Genomic DNA, 22,458 nt, shown 5'->3' on the forward strand with positions numbered 1-22,458 from the left:
TTAGATTAGGTCTAATATTAGATATTAATTAATAGGGCGCGCAGCTTAGAGGGAACAGTGCTGCCTATGTATATTTTTGCTTATCTCCATGGAAATGTGCTAGCTTTGCCGAAAATGTTCCACAATGGAAATTATTGTGTCAAAAAGTGTGTTAAATGATTTCATTATTATCGTAATTGCAAAATTTAGCCCTATTTAATGCCATACTGTCTAACATTCTATATGTCGGACACAAAAAAAGTTAAATTGTGCACCTTTATTACTGTATTTTTGTAGAAGAGTACATTTCAACCCTTTCGAAAGATCTTAAAACAATGCAATTGACATAATTCACAAATAAATTCAGTTTTTGCCAGAGCTGCTTGAATAAAACAAATATTGCTAATGATTTGGACTAATGCACATATTTTCTTCACTGCATGATGGCCACAGACTGGTTCACCATTGGGGCTGGCTGCATGTTGACCACATTTTGGATGTTTATTACAGCTGGCTTTGTATTCCTCCGTTTCAACTCACGATGCATCTGGCACCACGAGCACCACATACAGCACCAGGAACTACAGATGTCCTTCAGTACAGAGCCCTGAAAGGAACCAAGAGCGTGAGCTTATTTCAGACATTCTGCAGAAAACAAAAATAGCAAAAATACCTCACTTTCATATCCTACATGAGTTAACATTAGGCTATTTGATTTGAGAATATTTATCTCAGTTTTGCCTAGTACTGATGTATTTATATGTATTTGATGTCTATTGATTTTGACTTGAATGAAAATCTGGTGTATTTTCAGTCTAATTTTGAGGGGGAGAAAATGTCTACAAAATCGACACTTATAATTGACACCGGAATAAATCTTAACTTGTAAATAACACTCACTCAACCCAAAAAAAGTATTCTGAATTCAAGTGATTTTATATCATAATATTAATTAGATGGAGTTTTTTTTAGATGGAGAGAATTAGGTGCACTATTTTGGGAGGGTCCTTTGCTTTGCCTGGAATGTTCCACAGTATGGCATTATTTCCAGAGGGTTAATGGATCCTACCAGGCAAAGCTAGTGCACATTTAATTAGATTTTCAGTCTTATGCAGTGCTCCAGTAACACATGTTTCCCAGGGCAACCAAATTAGATTAAAAACAACAAACAAATATTTTATACTTTGTCTTTAGTTCCGTTCTATATTTGAGGTAAAGTACACTTTTAGCACTTGTCACACAATGTGGAATAAAATCATTAAAAACAAGAGCACCAGCACTGTGGATAGTGCTATGAATTATTTTAACCTTATCAAAGGTGTTTCCTCATCTTTAGTTTACTCAGTTGTATTTTGATTGATTCTTGCATGTTTGAGTTAATCCTGTACTGTCCTGCTCAAGTGCCTCAGCTGTTTTCACCTACCCCCTATCCCCGCCTTAATTGCAATAATTAGAAAAATTAAGAGGGAGTGACAGACGTGGGTCCTAAAATGTCACATAGGGCCAATGAAAATCACGTAAATGACAAGCTGCTGCAGGGCTTATCCGTTCTGCAGTTTTGGAGCGGAAGTCAGTGGATTTGTTTTAATTATTCCTCCGTTTTATTGCGGTGTACAATAAACTAAATGTAAAATGTTGATCTACTTCTGTTATAGTTCAATACTAAGTACTTGAAAAAAACATATGTCTCCGTTAAGTGGTTCTTTCTTTCTTTACTTTTCTTTGGAGTGTTTAAGTAATACCTTTATTCTATATTTGCGTCTCAGTGCCACCCTCAAGCCGACCGCTGCCGGGGGGATACACGCAGGGACCCCACACCCCCATGCCCCAAACCAGCAGTAGTCAATGAGCGGGAGGAAGTACCACTCCTTCAGCCGGCCCGAGACAGTGCACGAGAGACACGGCCCGCACCAGAACCCATAACAGCCTGAGGAGAAGAACAGACAGGTACAATCTCCATAACTAGTTCTTGAACTGTGGTATAAACATCAAGATATTTGACCATTTTAGAGTCAGTTTAATCCACAATAGACCTGGCTCAGAACTAGTTCAACAATTGTGTAGATCTATTTTAGATCTAGAATAGTCCTGTTATAGACCTGGTTTCAATCTGGCAAATATTTTCTTAGGTTGTACTTTTTTGAATGTGTTTAGCATTAAAGCTGACTTTTTGTTTGTATTTATGATATAATATATAATATCTTGTGAAAGGCTAATAACAAAGCATTGTATTTCTCATCAACCTGAAAGGAAGAGCCGAAAGCAGTGCTCTGATTGGCTGATCTTGGGCGGACCACCCGAGTTTCACTTTGCAGTTCTAAAGCCGTGCAGATGCCCAAGAATGAATTCATGAGAATATTAACCTAGTTGGGTTTGTGAGAGCTGGGAGACAGAGTTTTAATTCTCAGCTCTGCTTTTACCCCAGCTACAAATGTATCTATCATTTTTTTCATGAAGGGTGTTTTTACATTGCAGAAAGACCCTGATAAACACAGCTCTGACTAAATTGGTCAGGTTGCGCCACTTGCTTATCTCCATTGGTAACATAGTTACTATCAGATGTCCCAATCATCAATCCTGGACCGCTTCTGTTCAACCTCTACATGTAATTAAGTCAGTTGATACGCAGCAAAAATGTGTTCTATCACAATGATGCAGAAGAGTCAGATCTATGTTTCACTGTCGGCAGGTGAATATGGACCAGTCGATTCACTCTGTCACTGCATCCAACAGATCAGTGTGTGGATGCAAAACAACTTTCTCCTGCTGAACTCAGACAAGACTGAAATCATCGTCTTTGACCCACAGAAACAAAGAGAAAGTGTTAGCGGTCACATCCAGAGTCTCGCTCTAAAACCTACAAACCAAGAAATCAGAAATCTGGGGGTAATAATGGACTCAGACTTTTTATCATCTAAACAACATCACCAAAATCAAAAGTATAGTGTCTAAACCAGATTTGGAGAGACTTATCCATGTTTGTCTCCAGTAGACTAGACTACTGTAACGGCCTGTTCACTGGCCTCTCCAAACGAGCTGTAAAACAGCTGCAGTACATCCAGAACGCTGCTGCTCGGGTCCTGACTAGAACCAGAAGCACCATCACATTAGTCCTGTTCTCAAGTCTCTGCACTGCCCCCTGTGGCTCGGAGAATAGACTTTAAAGCAGCTCTGCTTGTGCACAAGTCTCTCCATGGCCTAGCAACAAAGTACATCTCAGACATGTTAGTGCCATATGAACCATCTCGGACTCTGAGGACCTCAGGGACCGGCCTCCTGCTGGTGCCCAGAGTCAGGACAAAACATGGACCGGCCTCCTGCTGGTGCCCAGAGTCAGGACTAAACATGGACCGGCCTCCTGCTGGTGCCAGAGTCAGGACTAAACATGGACCGGCCTCCTGCTGGTGCCAGAGTCAGGACTAAACATGGACCGGCCTCCTGCTGGTGCCAGAGTCAGGACTAAACTTGGGGAATCTGCATTTCAGTTTTATGCAGGTAAAATCTGGAACAGTCTTCCTGAAGATGTGAGACAGGCTTCTACTCTGACAATGTTCAAATGTGTATGTATATGTATGTATATGTATGTATATGTATATGCATATGCATACGTCATAAGGCGCTGGTACAGCTGGCAGCCCGGTGTAAACGCTCTCTCTTCTTTCTCACACTTATTGTGCTTTATCTCCTATATTTTGTAAATATAGTTAGTATATTTTTTCTATTTTACTGTACGATAGGGACACGCGCTGGAATAGTTTTTTAATTCAACTGTTTTTGACTTTTTTCGGCTGGATTTGAGCGTTTTTCGTTGCGTTCGTTGTGTTGTTGTGACGTGAGCCCCCCCCCCCGCGCCCTCCGGCCGCGCTAAAGTACGGCGTGTCGTCGGTACACGTTTATGTACACGTTTATATGAAAGAGGAACTTCACGAACGATCGGGACACGCACTGGAATCGCTTTAAATTAACTTGTTTTGACTTTATTCGGCTGGATTGAGTGTTTTCGTCGTGTCGTTGCGATGTGTCTTGGCCCCCCGGCCCCGCCCCCCTGCTCCGGCCCCGCCCCCCGGCCGGTGCCGTACCGCGTTTCCACAAAGGAGGAACTCATGAAACTGAGGAGAACAGTCGTCTTACCCGAAGATCGTCACGTTATCCCGTCGCAATACTGACCTAACCTAATACTGATGTGCAATTCTGTCGTATGTGCAATTACTGTGAAATTCATGTGCAATCTATGTGCTGTCGTGACACATATTCATGTGCAATTACTGTCACATGCAATGGTATTTATGTATTTATTTGTCTATGGGAGTTTTTATTTATTTATAGGAGATCTTCTACTGAAAGTGTTTTTCAGACTTCCTATAAGTGATCTGTTCTTCTGTATCTACCTCTGTATCTACCTGCGTTGCACCAATGAAATTTCCCCATGTGGGACAATAAAGGAATATCTTATCTTATCTTATGTATATGTATATGTGTATGTATATGTGTATGTGTATATGTGTATATGTGTATATGTATATGTGTATTATGTATGTCAAGTCAAATCGCCCAGCCCTACTTCTAATGTCTCTCCTTTCACTATTCTTTCCCACTCTGTTATTTTCTTTGGTTAATTTCTGGTCCAAGTAGGCTATCTCCAATCTAGCCAGCAGATGGGGCCCTAGGCAGATGAAGCTGCAGGACTAATTGGGCAGGTATACAGGTGTGCAGGGCACAGACCAAACACATGGGTGAACAGGAGAGGACAAAGATGCACTGGTGAGTTGATTTGCTTGGGAAAATAGATTTATTTCAACTTAAACCTGCTCAAAAGGTATTTAATTTGGTTGGAGCAGTTACATGTTATATTTTCTAACTGTAAGAAGCAAAATCATTAGAGTAAAGTAGGTATAATTTTGGCCTCATCTTAGGTTTAGCTAAACTGAATAATTGTTTGCATTGGCATGTTCATTTATATTTAAGTTTTATGCAATGGAATTTTTTATTTAACGGTTAATGATATAGTTGTTAACCTTAAAGCAATTTAGATAATTTAGGCCAAATTATGAAACTACTTATAACTATAACAATGTATTTATTTATTTATTAAAAACTGAATTAGTTAATTGTTTAAATGAAAAGACTATATTATTTCTGTATAGAATGATTAAAAAGTATTAAAATACTATATTTCTGTAAAATGTTTAAAAGATAACAGGAATTAAGTGCATTATTTTTGCTTTTGTTTAAGGTTTTTGACCCGCTTCTGCTGTAACGAATAAAAGTTTGAAGCCGAGTTAAGACTTGCGTCTCTTTCCTGGGTCTTTCAAGTTGAACCAGCATTCATCCAGGATAAACTTGACAGTCAAAAACCACATGAACTGAACTGTCAATAAAACCCATATAAACTTGACAATGTATATGTATGTATATGTATATTATTAATTATTATGTGTGCCCTCAGCTGACCTTCCACATTGATGCTCCTCCTGTGAGATCAGAATAAACACATGAGATCATATAACACCTCTCAAAACATGCATCACCTGCTTGTCTCCATGGAGATAGTCCAACTGTTATAGGTTCATTTTACTTTCAGAGTTCTCTGAAGCATGTTGTGTAACTTGACTTGGACCTGATGCATGCATACATTCTCACTACAGTATAAAACAGTGTCTGAAATCTTACAAGTGGCTGGATCCTCAAAGCAGTCGAGCAGAGCGGTGCTCCACTCCTCCTCCTCCTCTCTTAAACCTGCAGGCTGCACCTGAGCCATGGCGTTGTTATGGTTTAAACCTGAAATAAAACACACACCACTGCAGGACTAGAGCTTTAAGTTGTAGCGTTGTAGTGTTTAAATAGTAGAAGTAGAAAAGTAGAAAAACATGTTCTTGTTGAACATTTGTGTCCAACTCGTAGTCAGATTTGATCCAGATTCTCCAAATACTTTCAAATGTATGTATTCTTATCCTTCATTCAAGATCAAACTTAAAGGGAGACACTTTGGTACACTTTGCTCTCTTTAGTTAATTAAGTTTTCACCTGGAAACTGTAGAATAAAATGTCCATTCTTCACAAAAAATGTTTTGCTGGTTCACAGAGTAAACTTCATCCAAAGCTTATAAAAGAAAATGTATTCATATCCAATTAATTATCCACTTTGTTTAAGTTTTAACTTCAAAAAGTTGGTCAAATTTGAATGTTTACACCTTTATTCTTTTTCATTAATCTTGTGGCTGCTAAAATACAAATTAGATAACAGCAACATTTAATACATTTAAAATCTGACTGACTCCAATATTATACATTATTCAGATTCATGTCCCACAAATCTTTTTATCTTTTTCAATTTTTTTTAACAGTACACCAATGATGAAAAACAACACTTCTTTCTTTGCTGTTTGTCACTTTAACTGATCATATTTGTCCACATTTGCACTTCTACAAACATTTCCGCGTGGTTAAATTTGGTTTAAGATACTACTATAATAAAAATTCAGAAATCTATAATAAATATTGTGCAGAGGACTTACTGTTGTGTGTTGTCAGAGCTGGGCACCTGAGAGTGAATGGGGAGTTGTCTCTTTCTTTTCTCTTGATGGTGGTATCAAGGGAGGTGTGTTTATTTGCATGCTGTTGCCATAATGCCTAATTCTATCAAACAAATCACAAGGATTCACAATGGGCTTCCAGTGACTGAGATACTGGATGCAAACTTGGACTATAAAAAAATCGTATCTATTTTTTGTGCCAACTGTCTACTTAAATCAACCAGACTGACGGATTTAAATTGAGAGATTGGGCAGCGTTTATATCTATAATTACCTATCCAACCCTGATTCACACCTGCAGTTTAGGCAGCAGAAGGAGGCAGCGCACAGTAGGGCTGGGTATTGCCAAGACCTTCTCGATACGATATGTATCCCTATACAGGGGTCACAATACAAAACGTATCCCGATACTTGTATATTCCGATACAATCCCCTCAGTACGTACATATCCTGATACTTTTTTGAAAAAAGGGTCTTAAAAATGTACCAAATGGGTAATGTTTTTACTCTGAATAAGAAAATGTATGAAATGTCATGTTTATCCACAAAGCACTTATTTATAAATCCATTCTGCTCTAATAACTTCACACATCCAACCAACTGATCCAAATAGAAATATATGGAACACATTCTAGTAAAGTATTGCGTCTTTCATGGTCTGAACATGCTGCAGCAGCATCTTCTGCACAGATCAGCTTCTGATCAGGTCCACAGCTCCTTCTCACCTCGGCCCAGAGGAGCAGCACAAACAGCAGATCAAAAGTACTATTCCACCTCGTTTAAAGCCTAAAAAAAATAAAAAAAAATATCGATACTGTGACTCAGTATCAATACGCGCATCGATACGGAGTCCGTGACGATATATCGCCTTATGATATTTTGAACACAGCCCTTGCGCACGGGGCCGGTGACAGAGAGCTCTACAAAGATGCGAAGTATGGATTTAGCAGGGAGTTGTTGAGAGCAAGATCACTGTACAATACGTGTCTGAAGTAGCAGTTCTCCAACAGCCGCCTCTGTGTGGAGTGGGCTCCGGCTTCTCACCAACTACAAGCCCAGAGCCCCCATGCCGGCATGTTGGTCAATATCAAGAAAAGCTTTGAAGAGGTTCCAGGCACTTTTCGAGTCCAATAAAGATGTCAACGTAACTCCTGGACTCCTGAAACATGATATAGGTTATTTTAGTCCCCAGAAATGTCCCCAAAACAGCTGCATGTAGACCTGCTTTGGTGCTTGAAAATAAATGTCACTGCGATCTGACTTGATATGAACAAACTCTTTTGAATTGGAGACTAAATCCTTAATTCACTTTTATTTTATTTTTTTAGATTTTATTAAAATATACTCACGTGTTTAGTCGTCCAACTTTTACCTGAATTTGCACTAAATTAATTAATTCAACTTTTATTCCGGTCTCAAGATCCATTTCAAACATTTAAATGTTTCAGAGCATCAAACCAATTTTTATATTTCGCAACAACAAACATGAAATACAGTTCCTAAATCATTTATTGTATAAATTAAGGAGGAAAAATATAAAAAAAATACTTCATGCTAATAAGTAATTTAGATCAGATTTGCACTTTACAAGGTTTTACAGATGGGTTGGAAAGGATTTTTGTACCACTTAATGAAAACAATTTTTTTTGGCAACCCTAGAAATCCTCTTGGGCCGGTGTGACTGCCTTGAGGCTGTGACTGAGGAGTGAATAAATAAAACTTGAGTAGATAGTAAAAAGCTGAATTTATCACACCTAAAGACCAACTATCCAACACCACTATTCTATTTCAATTTAGAATCTGATTTGCTAAAACAAAATTTAACTCTCAGAGGATTGAAATGGCAGGGAAATAAGTATTTGAGGGAGAATGTGTGTGGAGACTTCTAGAGATCATGATGAGCATAACATTTATTTAATTGTGAGATGTTGGCGTCCTCTGCTGGCTAAAACGTGTATTACTCTGTTGTGATTTTTTAGATTTAGACTATTTAGACTATTGTCTTGACAACAAGGAGTCGTCTTGTGTGGTTTTGGTGCTGGCTTTCAGAGTGTCTGCCTTTAGTCCTGATGCCCGGCCTTTGAGCCCCCGGTGCCCGGCCTCTGAGCCCCCGGTGACAAGGATTGTTTGAGTCTCGTGCAGCACCGTCACTCACAGCTGGACCAGTTCCATGCTGACTGGGACACGGATTTTGTTTGAATGTGATGGTGATGTGACGGTGGGGATTTCTCTGGTTTCGCAAATAGACGTTCCTCTCTGAGCTGAGCACATGAGTCTGTACAGTCCAGTCTGGCCCAGATTGCGCAGTAACAAGTGCCGGAGGTGGAGGTGTCCAGTTGAGGTGTCCAGTGGTCCAGTGGAGATGTCCAGTGGAGGTGTCCAGTGGAGGTGTCCAGTGGAGGTGTCCAGTGGAGGTGTCCAGTGGAGGGGTCCAGTGGAGGTGTCCAGTGGAGATGTCCAGTAAAGATGTCCAGTGGAGATGTCCAGTGGAGGGGTCCCAGTGGAGGGTTCCAGTGGAGGTGTCCAGTAGAGGTGTCCAGTGGAGGTGTCCAGTAGAGGTGTCCAGTGGAGGTGTCCAGTGGAGATGTCCAGTAAAGATGTCCAGTGGAGATGTCCAGTGGAGGGGTCCCAGTGGAGGGGTCCAGTGGAGGTGTCCAGTAGAGGTGTCCAGTGGAGGTGTCCAGTAGAGGTGTCCAGTGGAGGTGTCCAGCAAAGAGCTTTAAGAGCTGAGTGCGTAACGGCGCTGCGCTGTTTACGTGAGTGGGAGGAAAAATACCCATGTCAAATTTGATAGTATTAAGATAAGATAAGCCTTTATTTGTCCCACAATGGAGAAATTCTAGTGTTGCAACACAAAGTAGGCACAGAATTAAATAATAAAAAACAGATGACTTAGTTATAAAAACACTTTAATAGAAAAGCTCTTATAAAGCTCTTTTAAAAAAAACATATTATGCTATATAATAATAACAATAGTGACACTCTTATTTGCAGCTGTAATATGGACAGAGAATATTGCACCAAGATGATTGACATTATATCAAAGTATCGCACATGAATATGACAGTATTGCACATGAATATGAAGATGAATGACACGTGTTCAGGGCAAACAGTGTTTGTTGTAGAGTCTGACTGCATCACGAAGGAAAGACCTGTGAAACCTTTCCTTCACACAGCAAGGGTGGATCAGTCTGTCACTGAAGCTGCTCTCCAGAGCGGACAGAGTGTCCTGCAGGGGGTGAGACTCATGGTCCAGCATAGATGCTAGTTTAGCCAGGACCCTCCTGTCCCCCACCTCCTGCACCGAGTCCAGAGCACAGCCCAGGACGGAGCTGGACTTCTTGATGACTTTGTCCAGCTTCTTCCTCTCCCTCTCTGTGATGCTGCTGCTCCAGCAGGACACACCTACAGGAGCTGATGCCACCACAGAGTCATAGAAGGTCTTCAGGAGTGGCCCTGTCACTCCAAAAGACCTGAGTCTCCTCAGGAGGTAGAGCCGACTCTGGCTCTGGGGCTGATGCCGTCAGGTCCCACTGCCTTCCTTACTTAAATCCTCTTCAGCTCTCTTCTCACCTGTGCTGCTGTGACAGTCAGTGTTTGTCAGGGGACTGTGTGCTGGGGGGATGGGTGAGTCCAGGTGGAGTGGGGAGCTGATGGGCCGGCGCAGAGGTGTGAAGAGGAACAGGTGTGGGCCATTGTCCAGCTGTGGAAGAGGGAGCATGCAGCTGTGCAGGGGGAGGGGTGGGTGATTGATCAAATCTCAGGAAGTGAGAATTCAGTTCGTTCACCCACTGTAGATCCCCCTCTGTCTGGACAGGGAGGACTTTGAAGCCCGAGATGGTTTTCAGGCTCCTCCACACTCCGTGAATGTTCTTTTGCTGCAGCTGCTCCTCCATCCTCCTCTTGTAGCCGGCCTCAGCCTGCCTGATCTTCCTCCTCAGCTCCTTCTGCACAGTCCTCAGCTCCTCCTTGTTCCCTGACCTGAAGGCTCTCTTCTTCTCCTTCAGGAAAACACTGCACCATCCGGGAGGGAACAGTGTTCTCAAAACAAAAGTTTATGTTTAGCTATTCTATAACTTATAATTTGTGTTATTTATGCCCATGAAGGTTGTTTTATTATGACTATCTAATCCATATGAGTAACACGACTTACACTTAGCACTAGTTTTGAAGTTTATTAGTTAAGATTCTGGCCATTCACAGAATGCATCAGACCACGTCCTCAAGTTACTTCACTCCACCTCATATTTTGGCATAATCTCACCTCTTGTTTAGAATTCCACTTCCTACGCTGTCATAAACTGCGCCGATGCAAAATGTGACGAAATGAGCTCCGCTGCGCCCACGTTAACCTAAGACCAGGGGCCAAATACAGCCCCTGGGGGCCACAGATCTGCCACAGGAGTTGTGTTACAGTTTCACTGGTACAGACTGCAAAGGAAGTAATTTAAAGCAGCATTACAGTAAAGAATACAACTAAATTTACTTATTGAATATAATATATAGTTTAGATATTGTGTTTTTATTAGGCCTATCATTTGACTTGTTTTGAATGTGCACTATGAACTTTCTGATTTGGAGATGTGTTTTGCCTGAAACGTTCCACTGAATGATGTTAAATTTATTTATCTACTAAATAACTGAAAAAAAATACTGAAATGATTTGAATCTAAAACAATAGGTCTATCGTTTTTGTGTGTGTGTGTTGTTGTTTTTTAAAGGTGGACTACTGCAGATGTATATTTTTGCATATCTCCATGGAAATGTGCTAGCTTTGCCAGGAATGATCTACAATGGAAATTATTGTGTCAAAAAGTGTGTTAAACGATTTCATTATTATAATCATAATTATTTTAATTGCAATATTTAGCCCTATTTAATGCCATACTGTCTAACATTCTATGTCGAAAACCAAAAAAAGTGAAATTGTGCACCTTTATTACTTTATTTTTGTAGAAGAGTACATTTCAACCCATTAGAAAGATCGTAAAACAATACAATTGACCTAATTCACAAATAAATTCAGTTTTTGCCAGAGCTGCTTGAATAAAACAAATATTATTGCTAATGATTTGGACTAATGCACATATTTTCTTCACTGCATGATGGCCACAGACTGGTTCACCATTGGGGCTGGCTGCATGTTGACCACATTTTGGATGTTTATTACAGCTGGCTTTGTATTCCTCAGTTTCAACTCACGATGCATCTGGCACCACGAGCACCACATACAGCACCAGGAACTACTGATGTCCTTCAGCACAGAGCCCTGAAAGGAAGCAGTAACACATGTTTCCCAGGGCAACCAAAATTGGATTAAAAACAAATAGAAATATTTCATAATTTGTCTTAGTTTGTTTGAGGTCAAGTACACTTTTAGCACTTGTCACATGCTCCTTTGATGCAGCAAAATACTCTTTAATGATGAGCTTTTTCATGAGTGCCCTGTTGAATACAAAATACAGAAAAACACGGGGAAAAAACGGAACAGAATATCTAGATAAAATTACATTAAAACAACCAATAAAACAAGTTTAGAAAAACACTCACAATGTGGACTAAAATCATTAAAAACATTAAAAACAAGAGCACCAGCACTGTGGATAGTGCTATGAATTATTTTAATCTTATCAAAGGTGTGTCCTCATCTTTAGTTTACTCATTTGTATTTTGATTGATTCTTGCATGTTTGAGTTTACTGCGACAAGTTGGCCACTGTCCAGGGTGTACCCCGCCTAAGTCCCGAAGTCACTGGGATAGGCTCCAGTCACCCGCGACCCCGAAAGGGACCAAGCGGTAGAAAATGGATGGATGGATGGATGTTTGAGTTAATCCTGTACTGTCCTGCAACTGAGGCTCAAGTGCCCTGTTTCCACCTACCCCCTATCCCAGCCTTAATTGCGATTAGTTGAAAAATGAAGACAGAGTGACAAATGTAGGGTCCTAAAATGTCACATAGGGTTTGAGTAATACCTTTATTTTGTATTTGTGTCTCAGTAACACCCTCACGCCGAGCGCTGCCGGGGGGATACACCCACAGCAGATGTAGTCAAAGAGCGGGAGGAAGTACCACTCCTTCAGCCGGCCCGAGACAGTGCACGAGAGACACGGCCCGCACCAGAACCCATAACAGCCTGAGGAGAAGAACAGACAGGTACAGTCTCCATAACTAGTTAATTCAGTGGTTCTTAAACTGTGGTATGCGACATCAAGATATTTGTAGAGTCAGTTTAAGCCACAATTTTGCGGTAGACCTTAATCAGAACTAGTTCAACAATTGTGTAATCCTATTGTAGACCTATTTTAGATCTAGAATAGTCCCGTTATAGACCTGCTTTCAATCTGGCAGTGCGCGGAAGGCAAAATAACTACTAAATAAATAAAAGTACTTTGTGGAATGTGTTAAGTATTAAAGCTTGAGTACGTGACTTTTTGTTGGTATATATAATATAATATATAATATCTTGTGAAAGGCTAATAATAAAGCATTGTATTTCTCATCAACCTGAAAGGAAGAGCCGAAAACAGTGCTCTGATTGGCTGATCTTGGGCGGACCACCCGAGTTTCACTTTGCTGTTCTAAAGCCGTGCAGATGCCCAAGAATGAATTCATGAGAATATTAACCTAGTTGGGTTTGTGAGAGCTGGGAGACAGAGTTTTAATTCTCAGTTCATTTTTTTTCATGAAGGGTGTTTTATTGCGCAGAAAGACCCTGATAAACACAGCTCAGACTAAATTGGTCAGGCTGCGCCACTTGCTTATCTCCATTGGTAACATAGTTACTATCAGATGTCCCAATCATCAATCCTAGGGCCCCTTCTGTTCAACCTCTACATGCTGCCATTAGGTCAGTTGATACGCAGCAAAAATGTGTTCTATCACAATGATGCAGACGACACTCAGATCTATGTTTCACTGTCGGCAGGTGAATATGGACCAGTCGATTCACTCTGTCACTGCAACCAACAGATCAGTGTGTGGATGCAAAACAACTTTCTCCTGCTGAACTCAGACAAGACTGAAATAATCGTCTTTGACCCACAGAAACAAAGAGAAAGTGTTAGCGGTCACATCCAGAGTCTCGCTCTAAAACCTACAAACCAAGTTATAAATCTGGGGGTAATAATGGACTCAGACTTGAACTTTAACAGTATCAAAAGTATCAAAAGTATAGTGTCTAAACCAGACTTGGAGCGACTTATCCATGTTTGTCTCCAGTAGACTAGACTACTGTAACGGCCTGTTCACTGGCCTCTCCAAACGAGCTGTAAAACAGCTGCAGTACATCCAGAACGCTGCTGCTCGGGTCCTGACTAGAACCAGAAGCACCATCACATTAGTCCTGTTCTCAAGTCTCTGCACTGCCCCCTGTGGCTCGGAGAATAGACCTTTCTATGAGTATTATGTGTATGTATATTATTAATTATTATGTGTGCCCTCAGCTGACCTTCCACATTGATGCTCCTCCTGTGAGATCAGAATAAACACATGAGATCATATAACACCTCTCAAAACATGCATCACCTGCTTGTCTCCATGGAGATAGTCCAACTGTTATAGGTTCATTTTACTTTCAGAGTTCTCTGAAGCATGTTGTGTAACTTGACTTGGACCTGATGCATGCATACATTCTCACTACAGTATAAAACAGTGTCTGAAATCTTACAAGTGGCTGGATCCTCAAAGCAGTCGAGCAGAGCGGTGCTCCACTCCTCCTCCTCCTCTCTTAAACCTGCAGGCTGCACCTGAGCCATGGCGTTGTTATGGTTTAAACCTGAAATAAAACACACACCACTGCAGGACTAGAGCTTTAAGTCTAAAAGAGGCATCATAATAAATAACTTCTCTATAATGTTGTTCTGTAGGTTGTTAGAATCTGCAGAACTTTTCTCTGCTGTTTTTTTTTTTTTTTTTACATTTGTAATTCACTGCAGCAAGCAGCAGATTTCCATTTAGTGTTTAAATAGTAAGTAGAAAAACTTGTTCTTTGTGCCCGACCCGTAGTCAAATTTGCTCCAAATTATCCAAATACATTCAAATGTATTTTTATCCTTCATTCAAGATCAAACTTAGAAGGAGACACTGGTATAGTTTGCTCTCTTTAGTTAATTACGTTTTCACCTGGAAACTGTCTTCACATTTTCTTCCCCGCTAGTTCACAGAATAAACTACATCCAAAGCTTAAAAAAGAAAATGTATTTATATCCAATTAATTGTCCACTTTGTTTAAGTTTCAACCTAAAAAAATAGGTCAAATTTGAATGTTTACACCATTATTCTTTATTTAATTAATCTTGTGGCTTCTAAAATACAAATTAGATAGCAGCAACATTAAATACAGTTTAAAATATGACTCTGACTCCATTATTATCATTATCCATTATTCAGATTTATGTCCCACAAATCTTATCTTTTTCAATTTTTTTAACAGTACACCAATGATGAAAAACAGTAATCTACTGGAAGATATCTTGAAATGCACTTTTTTCCTTGCTGTTTGTCACTTATAACTGATCATATTTGTACACATTTGCACTTCTACAAACATTTCCGCGTGGTTAAATTTGGTTTAAGATACTACTAAACTACTATTATAAAAAATTCTGAAATCTATAATATATTTTGTGCAGAGGACTTACTGTTGTGTGTTGTCAGAGCTGGGCACCTGAGAGTGAATTGGGAATCGTCTCTTTCGTTTCTCATTCTAATAGTATAAAGGGAGGCGTGTTTATTTGCATGTTGTGTTGCCATAATACCTAATGTCAGGATTTGAACCCCCCGCCATTATTTACAATGTAACAGAAACACTGAGAAACTCGATGAAGCTTTTCTCTTGTCCATATCATTTTATTAAAAGAAGACATAATATTCTTTTACTATGCATTATGTATGTATCTATGTATATTTCATATGAGACTATAAGATTATTACAGATCATTATTTTATACTTTGTTCATTGTAGACTTCAATGTTGATCTAAAACTAAGAATAGGTTCTTTCACTTCCAAAACGTCGTCTTCAGCAAATTTAACTTTTGCAGGCAGTAGATTATCCATTAAAGTGTTTCTATTATTAAAAAATGACTATGTGACATTTTTTAATCCTACATATATATCACCCGGAGTCAGATTTAAAAAAAACAAAAAACAAAATAATCACAAGTAAATACCGAGCTGTGGGTGGAAATGGGGGGTAAGTGACCCAGTGCATTCGTTGTCCTCTGTAACACAATGGTCATAGTGTCTAGGCTCGTGCACATTTACAAAGGCAGTGTGGGGTTCTACTTGGCGAATCCACCGGGCCCAGGCTGCATGTTGACCACGTTGTTGTGGTGGTCCTTGCGGTATTTGAGCTCGCGGTGCATCTGGCAGTAGGAGCACCATTCACAGAAGCAGGAAGTGCAAATGTCCTTACACAGAGTGCCCTGGACAAACAAACATCGTCTTAGAAACAAGTCACTGTAATCCCTCATTCATCATCTTTGAAACCTTTTCTACTATTGTCTTCTTATGTGTTTGATTTGTTTCTTTTGGTGCAACAGTGGTTCCTCTAATGTTTCCTCTAAGTTTCCTGAGGTGTCCCACAAGGCTCAATTCTTGGGCCACTTCTTTTTATTATCTAGATATCTAGAACAACCTTGATAAAAATATCACAGATACACACTTGCACCTGTATGCTGATGATAGTCTTGTACACCTTCAACTGACCTTGCTTTAACAAAACTTGAAGCGGCTTTCAATCAACTGGAGAGTACCTCAGCCAAGACCAAAAACATGGTGTTCTCAAAAGGCAAAGCTAAACTCAAAAACCACACCCAATTACCAATTATCGCTTAATTGAACAGGTAACCAAATACAAATACCTTGGTATTTTAATTGGGGTCTGTTTGTCTTTTAAACCACATATTAAACTATTAGTTCACAGGTTAAAACTAAAATATGTTTTTATTTTGGTATACAATCATGTTTGTCATTTAAAGCCCATAAGAAGATTGTTACTGCCACTTTTATGTCTGTTCGTGATTTTGGTGATGTGAGTTATATAAATGCTTCTACTAATGCGTTGCATGCTTTGGACAACTCATAGAAGTGAGCCTGCACTCTCAGGATCTGCTCCTGATCTTTGTGCCCAGGGCGCTCAAAGAGCTGGGAAAAAAGTCTTTTAGTTTTCCTCTAGTCTTTGAATGAACTCCAAAGGAAATTTAAATTCAATGAGCTGGTGTTGTTGAATTCTTTCAAATTACTTTTAAAAGAACATCAAACAAAGCTTATAATCTGTTATAGTTTTTATTTGAGACGGTCACTTTAAACTGATTGGCTGTGATTATGTGAAATATTGTGAGCTATTGTTGTGCTTTTGTGCTGCCTTTTGGCCAGGACTCTTGCAAGTTTTTTTTATCTTGGTGAAATAAAAGTTTGAAAGAAAAAAAGAAATTAGGGTTAGGGTGTAGTTTAGACCTCTAATGGAGCCTAATTCAGCCTGGAAGACCTTACATCCCATCTACGTCCACTGTTTCACCAGAGCTCACCTGCTCTCCAGCCTCCATCAATGCACCTGAAAAACACCTCCCTGCTGCACGGTTCGTTTTGGCCTATCCTGGGCCATCTGCCACCTGTCTGCCCATGAGAGTAGGAGCTCTCCAAGTGTTATGTAGTTTTCTAAGAACAGGGGATGCTGGAAAATTTGCAACTTTCCTATGGATATTGTTTAATCGGTTTCATACTGTTGCCCATCAGTTGCCTCGAAGGGCATGATTTTGGGCGTGGCAAAAATAAATGTAATCAAAATATTTCATTCTGTCTCCATGGAGACAGAGAGATCATCTGTAGATTATGACTCATAATCGTGAAGGAGTAGTCACTCATGACTATCACTTTCGGAATTTAGCTGAGCACACATGCCACCCTTATGAATACACAAGTCTCTTATGAATACACAAGTCTCTTATGAATACACAAGTCTCTTATGAATACACAAGTCTCTCTCATGAGTACACGTCTCGCTCATGTCCAACACTCTTACCACAGTGTGAACACAACTGTTTTTAGTACCTTTATGCCGTATTTGTGCCTGATGGCGATCCGCAGTGCCAGAGCAGCAGGCGGCACACACAGAGGCAGTCCACAGGCCGCCGTGATGGCTGGACTGAATATGTCACACAGAGGAAGGCAACGGTTCTCTCCATAACCGCCCGCAACCGAGCAGGCCATGCACGGGCAGCAAAAGAAGCCATAGCAAACTGACACACAAAGACATATTATAAAATATTGTGTGACATGAGTTGTGTTGTTGGTTCTTAATACAACATGTGACATGAGTTGTGTTGTTGGTTCTTAATACAACATGTGTCATGAGTTGTGTTGTTGGTTCTTAATACAACATGTGTCATGAGTTGTGTTGTTGGTTCTTAATACAACATGTGCCATGAGTTGTGTTGTTGGTTCTTACGGGTGCCACAGCTGTCGCAGCAGCTGAAAAGGCCGCTGTTCCAGTTGGTCATCTGCTGTGCCATTGTTCACAGATTAAAGTAGACTGCTGTAACTGAAAAAAATAAACACATATAAATACATAAATTAACTTGGCTTTAAAATAAGCTTCCTATTATTATAAACAAATTATTATAGAGTAGAAAAAGATTCAGTTTTAGTCATCTTTTTCTACAATGGAACACTCCTGGATGAATGAGGGATTACACCAATTTATTTATTTTAGTGCATCAATAAGTGTTATTTGTTCATAAGCAATTATACGGCATTTATCACATGGTTGTTGAAAACAGTTGAATACGCAGCTTATTAATACTCTTACTTTTTTTACATGGTTTAATAACACATGTTTTTGGTTAACAGTTTATTCACATTTATAATAATCTGGATTTGACCAGATCCTGCCACGCGGCTAAAGTATAACAAGAAGGTGAAGGAAGAATGTACCCTGTACCTGTACCTTTCCTGTACCTGTACCTTTCCTGTATCCTTTCCTGTACCTGTACCTGTACCTGTACCTGTACCTGTTGTAGAGGACATATACACCCCAAAAAACCTTTAAAAGACATTGACGGGTATAATTGTAAGTCAATGAATCGAGTACTCCCCTGAGTGGGTACAAATGTTTTGCTGAACAAGCTTCAGATGGTGCCCTTTTTCATTTCAATAATTTCATTTCATTTATTTATACAGGGAAAACCCAATGAGAAAAGTTATCTTTTTCATGGGTACCCTGTTAAAACACAAAATAAACAGACAAACACGGGATATCCAAATAAAACATTCAATAAAATGTACAAATACATAAAAACGCATTTACACGAACACTACGTATGCAATAAAATTATATAAAACAAGTGCACCAGCACTGAGGGTAGTCCTTGACCAGTGCTTTAGAATCATTAAAAGGAATGAAATTATTTAATTTAAAACGTCTCTGTGTTTTGTTCCACAGAAAGAGAGCAAAGATGCTTTTTTCCTGTCTCTGTGTTAACATGATAAATGTTAGACAAAAATGTCCTCAGACCTCACGCGGTGACAACTTGACCTGAGGTGCAACAAACTTGATAAATAATCAGGCAAAATGCCAACTAGAGCCTCATAAACAAACACAAGGCAGTGCTGTTCTTGTCTTGCATCCAATGATCACCATTTTACTTTAGAATATAATTCACGGTGGTCAGTTTTGTATCCTTCTCCTATAAAGAACCTTAGAGCTGAACCTTAGAGCTGAACTTTAGAGCTGAACCTTAGAGCTGAACCTCAGAGCGGAACCTTAGAGCTGAACCTTAGAGCTGAACCTCAGAGCTGAACCTTAGAGCTGAACCTTAGAGCTGAACCTGAGAGCTGAACTTTAGTGCTGAACCTTAGAGCTGAACCTTAGAGCTGAACCTCAGAGCTGAACCTTAGAGCTGAACCTTAGAGCTGAACCTGAGAGCTGAACTTTAGAGCTGAACCTCAGAGCTGAACCTTAGAGCTGAACCTGAGAGCTGAACTTTAGTGCTGAACCTTAGAGCTGAACTTTAGTGCTGAACCTTAGAGCTGAACCTTAGAGCTGAACTTTAGTGCTGAACCTTAGAGCTGAACCTTAGAGCTGAACCTTAGAGCTGAACTTTAGTGCTGAACTTTAGAGCTGAACCTCAGAGCTGAACCTTAGAGCTGAACCTGAGAGCTGAACTTTAGTGCTGAACCTTAGAGCTGAACCTCAGAGCTGAACCTGAGAGCTGAACTTTAGTGCTGAACCTTAGAGCTGAACCTTAGAGCTGAACCTGAGAGCTGAACCTTAGAGCTGAACCTTAGAGCTGAACTTTAGTGCTAACCTCACTTCCCTTCTAATATCACCTGGATTCATTGTTTTTGTTACTTTAGGAAGGGCATCTGGCATATATGAATTTATATTTTGTGGTATTTGTAAAAGTATGTTCAAATGGAAAACTGTCATTGAGAATGTTTTCAGCCACAGTGACAGCTTTGTTCAGCACCTTTGGGCGTGGACTCTGGTGTGGAGTCATTTAAAAAAAACATGACTCCCTGACTGTAATATTCAATACATATAATATACAATTTCTTTATAATGTACGTTTTTTTACACCACCTTCAATGTTTCTGGAGAAAACAAAACAAAACTGTACTTCGGACCGAACATTTCTGTTTATTTTTGTTAAATACATGTATTTTAGTCATTGCAAAAATATATTACTGATATTGTACAGTAGAAAAACAATCAACATGATTAATTATTTGTTTACTCAAAATAAACTGTATAAGACAAATAATAATAGACTTTTTGTTGGTGCTTTGCAGAATTTAAGACAAGTTTTCCAAACATTTGACTGACACTATCACCAAACTAAATAAAATACTGCGGTTTTCCCACACATTTAAACCTGCATGCCAACAGTTATATTCCGCCTTTATATTTTAACCAGAGAATTGAGTGCTTTACTTACTTGAGTCCTGTCGTCACCCTCCAAATCCGTGCAGCTTTGTGAGTGAGGAGTGGCAGGTGCAGTTTTTGTAAGGTGCCTGGAAACATGTCATGAATGTTCACTTGATACTCCAAAACCTGCTCAGCTACTGCAACAAGGTGGGGTCCAGGCATTTCAACCTCCTGAATTCAAAATACAACCCATTTCTAATGACCTCACTGTTGTTGTTGTTGTTGTTGTTGTTGTTGTTGTTGTTGTTGTTGTTGTTGTTGTTGTTGTTGTGGTTTTGATCTGGTTGATTTATTTATATGTGTGTTTCTGCCTGTCTGATGCATTTGATCAATAGAAAAGTAAGAAATGGGAGTGAAAATGGCAGTAAAGGACTCAAGAGCAAAAAAGCAGAGGCTACTGCCACTCGCGTTAAACTTTGACCCATTCTGATTGTAGGTTTTGTTATTATATCCCGTATTTATATTGTTATTGCATTATGTATATTTGAAACCTGCAGCTATGCAAACCAGTAGAGAATTGCACGTTTCAGGAGTCTGTAAAGGTGGTGGAGGTGAAACTGCTGTTGTGAATGGGCTGAGGCTCAAACCAGTTGTAAAGCAAACGTAAAACAAGTCATTTGTCACTGACTCTGACAGCAGCGGTGGCCAGACTTGTTTAGGAAGTTTTTTTTATTTTATTTTGCCAGTGTTATTACAATGAGTTTTTGCCTGTCATTGTGCACAATGGGCAAAATCTGCTCTGTGGTCCTGACACGTTGCCCCATTGAGCCATAGGTAAAACAAAATTAAATAACTGGTGGTTTTTCCAGATTAAGTGTGCAAACGTAAGTGACTTTTCCAGTGTAAATAATATTCAAAGTCACTAATTCCACATGCTTTTAAGACAAAGTGTCACGAAACAATGTCATATATTAATTCACCTTTTAATAACCCGGTGAGCTCGAAACATAAGCCCCTGCTCTCCCTTAAAAAAGACACATTTAAGAAACTAAAAACAGAATCTACATCTTTAAATGCAGACTAAGCGAGACCAGTTCGCCCAACCTGGATTATAAGGTCATGATTTATTATGAACAGTACAGTAGTAAATGTTTGAAATGATTGTGATTTCAATTATGAGTTTTGCCATTCACAAGCAGTCCTACTTCACACCTAAATACATATTGCATGTTCCAAACATATTTCAATCCCCCAAAAGTAATACTCTGATGATACACAGGTTTGAGCAATAATTTATTAAAATACTTATTTTCACAAACAGTTAACAAAGAGATCAATCCAGCCTCAAGTGTCAAGCTTGTCACATGTTTTTATTTTACACACACCACATGATATATTTCATAATAATGGTAATAATGTACATTTGGACTGAGGATTAGGGCAGGACTAAATCAAGAATAGGCCAGGAGTAAACCAGGACTGAACCAAGACTGGACCAGGAGTAAACCAGGACTAAATCAAGAATAGGCCAGGAGTAAACCAGGACTGAACCAAGACTAGACCAGGAGTAAACCAGGACTGAACCAAGACTAGACCAGGAGTAAACCAGGACTAAATCAAGAATAGGCCAGGAGTAAACCAGGACTGAACCAAGACTGGACCAGGAGTAAACCAGGACTGAACCAAGAATAGGCCAGGAGTAAACCAGGACTGAACCAAGACTAGACCAGGAGTAAACCAGGACTAAATCAAGACTAGACCAGGAGTAAACCAGGACTAAATCAAGAATAGGCCAGGAGTAAACCAGGACTGAACCAAGACTAGACCAGGAGTAAACCAGGACTGAACCAAGACTAGACCAGGAGTAAACCAGGACTAAATCAAGAATAGGCCAGGAGTAAACCAGGACTGAACCAAGACTAGACCAGGAGTAAACCAGGACTGAACCAAGACTAGACCAGGAGTAAACCAGGACTGAACCAAGACTGGACCAGGAGTAAACCAGGACTGAACCAAGACTAGACCAGGAGTAAACCAGGACTGAACCAAGACTGGACCAGGAGTAAACCAGGACTGA

General features: G+C 39.8%; 1 protein-coding gene across 2 annotated transcripts; it reads right to left on the reverse strand.

Annotated features, from left to right (window-relative positions):
* Positions 1–15,720: 15,720 nt before the first annotated feature.
* On the reverse strand, positions 15,721–20,517 carry LOC140353346 (cornifelin homolog B-like). 2 transcript variants are annotated; one of them, XM_072437858.1, is made up of 4 exons: positions 20,452–20,517; positions 17,964–18,056; positions 17,567–17,754; positions 15,721–15,939 (listed from the first exon to the last, which is right to left on the reverse strand). In XM_072437858.1, exons 2-4 carry the CDS (start codon positions 18,025–18,027, stop codon positions 15,796–15,798), a joined length of 396 nt encoding a protein of 131 aa, XP_072293959.1. In that variant the 5' UTR covers positions 18,028–18,056; positions 20,452–20,517; the 3' UTR covers positions 15,721–15,795. The 2 variants fall into 2 exon arrangements, with proteins under 2 accessions (XP_072293959.1, XP_072293960.1); XM_072437859.1 differs by having other exon boundaries at positions 17,964–18,050; positions 20,452–20,468.
* Positions 20,518–22,458: the final 1,941 nt, after the last annotated feature.

Source organism: Eucyclogobius newberryi, unplaced genomic scaffold (assembly GCF_026437365.1).
Source record: "Eucyclogobius newberryi isolate DKJ021-1_F unplaced genomic scaffold, fEucNew1.0.hap1 SCAF_9, whole genome shotgun sequence".
NCBI classification, from domain to species: domain Eukaryota; kingdom Metazoa; phylum Chordata; class Actinopteri; order Gobiiformes; family Gobiidae; genus Eucyclogobius; species Eucyclogobius newberryi.

What these genes read in the sequence shown, in the direction of transcription:
- LOC140353346 (XM_072437858.1), bottom strand. Translation starts at nt 18,027, where the DNA reads ATGGCACAGCAGATGACCAACTGGAACAGCGGCCTTTTCAGCTGCTGC. An exon ending in CTGCGACAGCTGTGGCACCC is followed by an intron (nt 17,755 to 17,963) that starts GTAAGAACCAAC and finishes TTTGTGTGTCAG; the next exon opens with TTTGCTATGGCTTCTTTTGC. An exon ending in GGCACAAATACGGCATAAAG is followed by an intron (nt 15,940 to 17,566) that starts GTACTAAAAACA and finishes TTGTTTGTCCAG; the next exon opens with GGCACTCTGTGTAAGGACAT.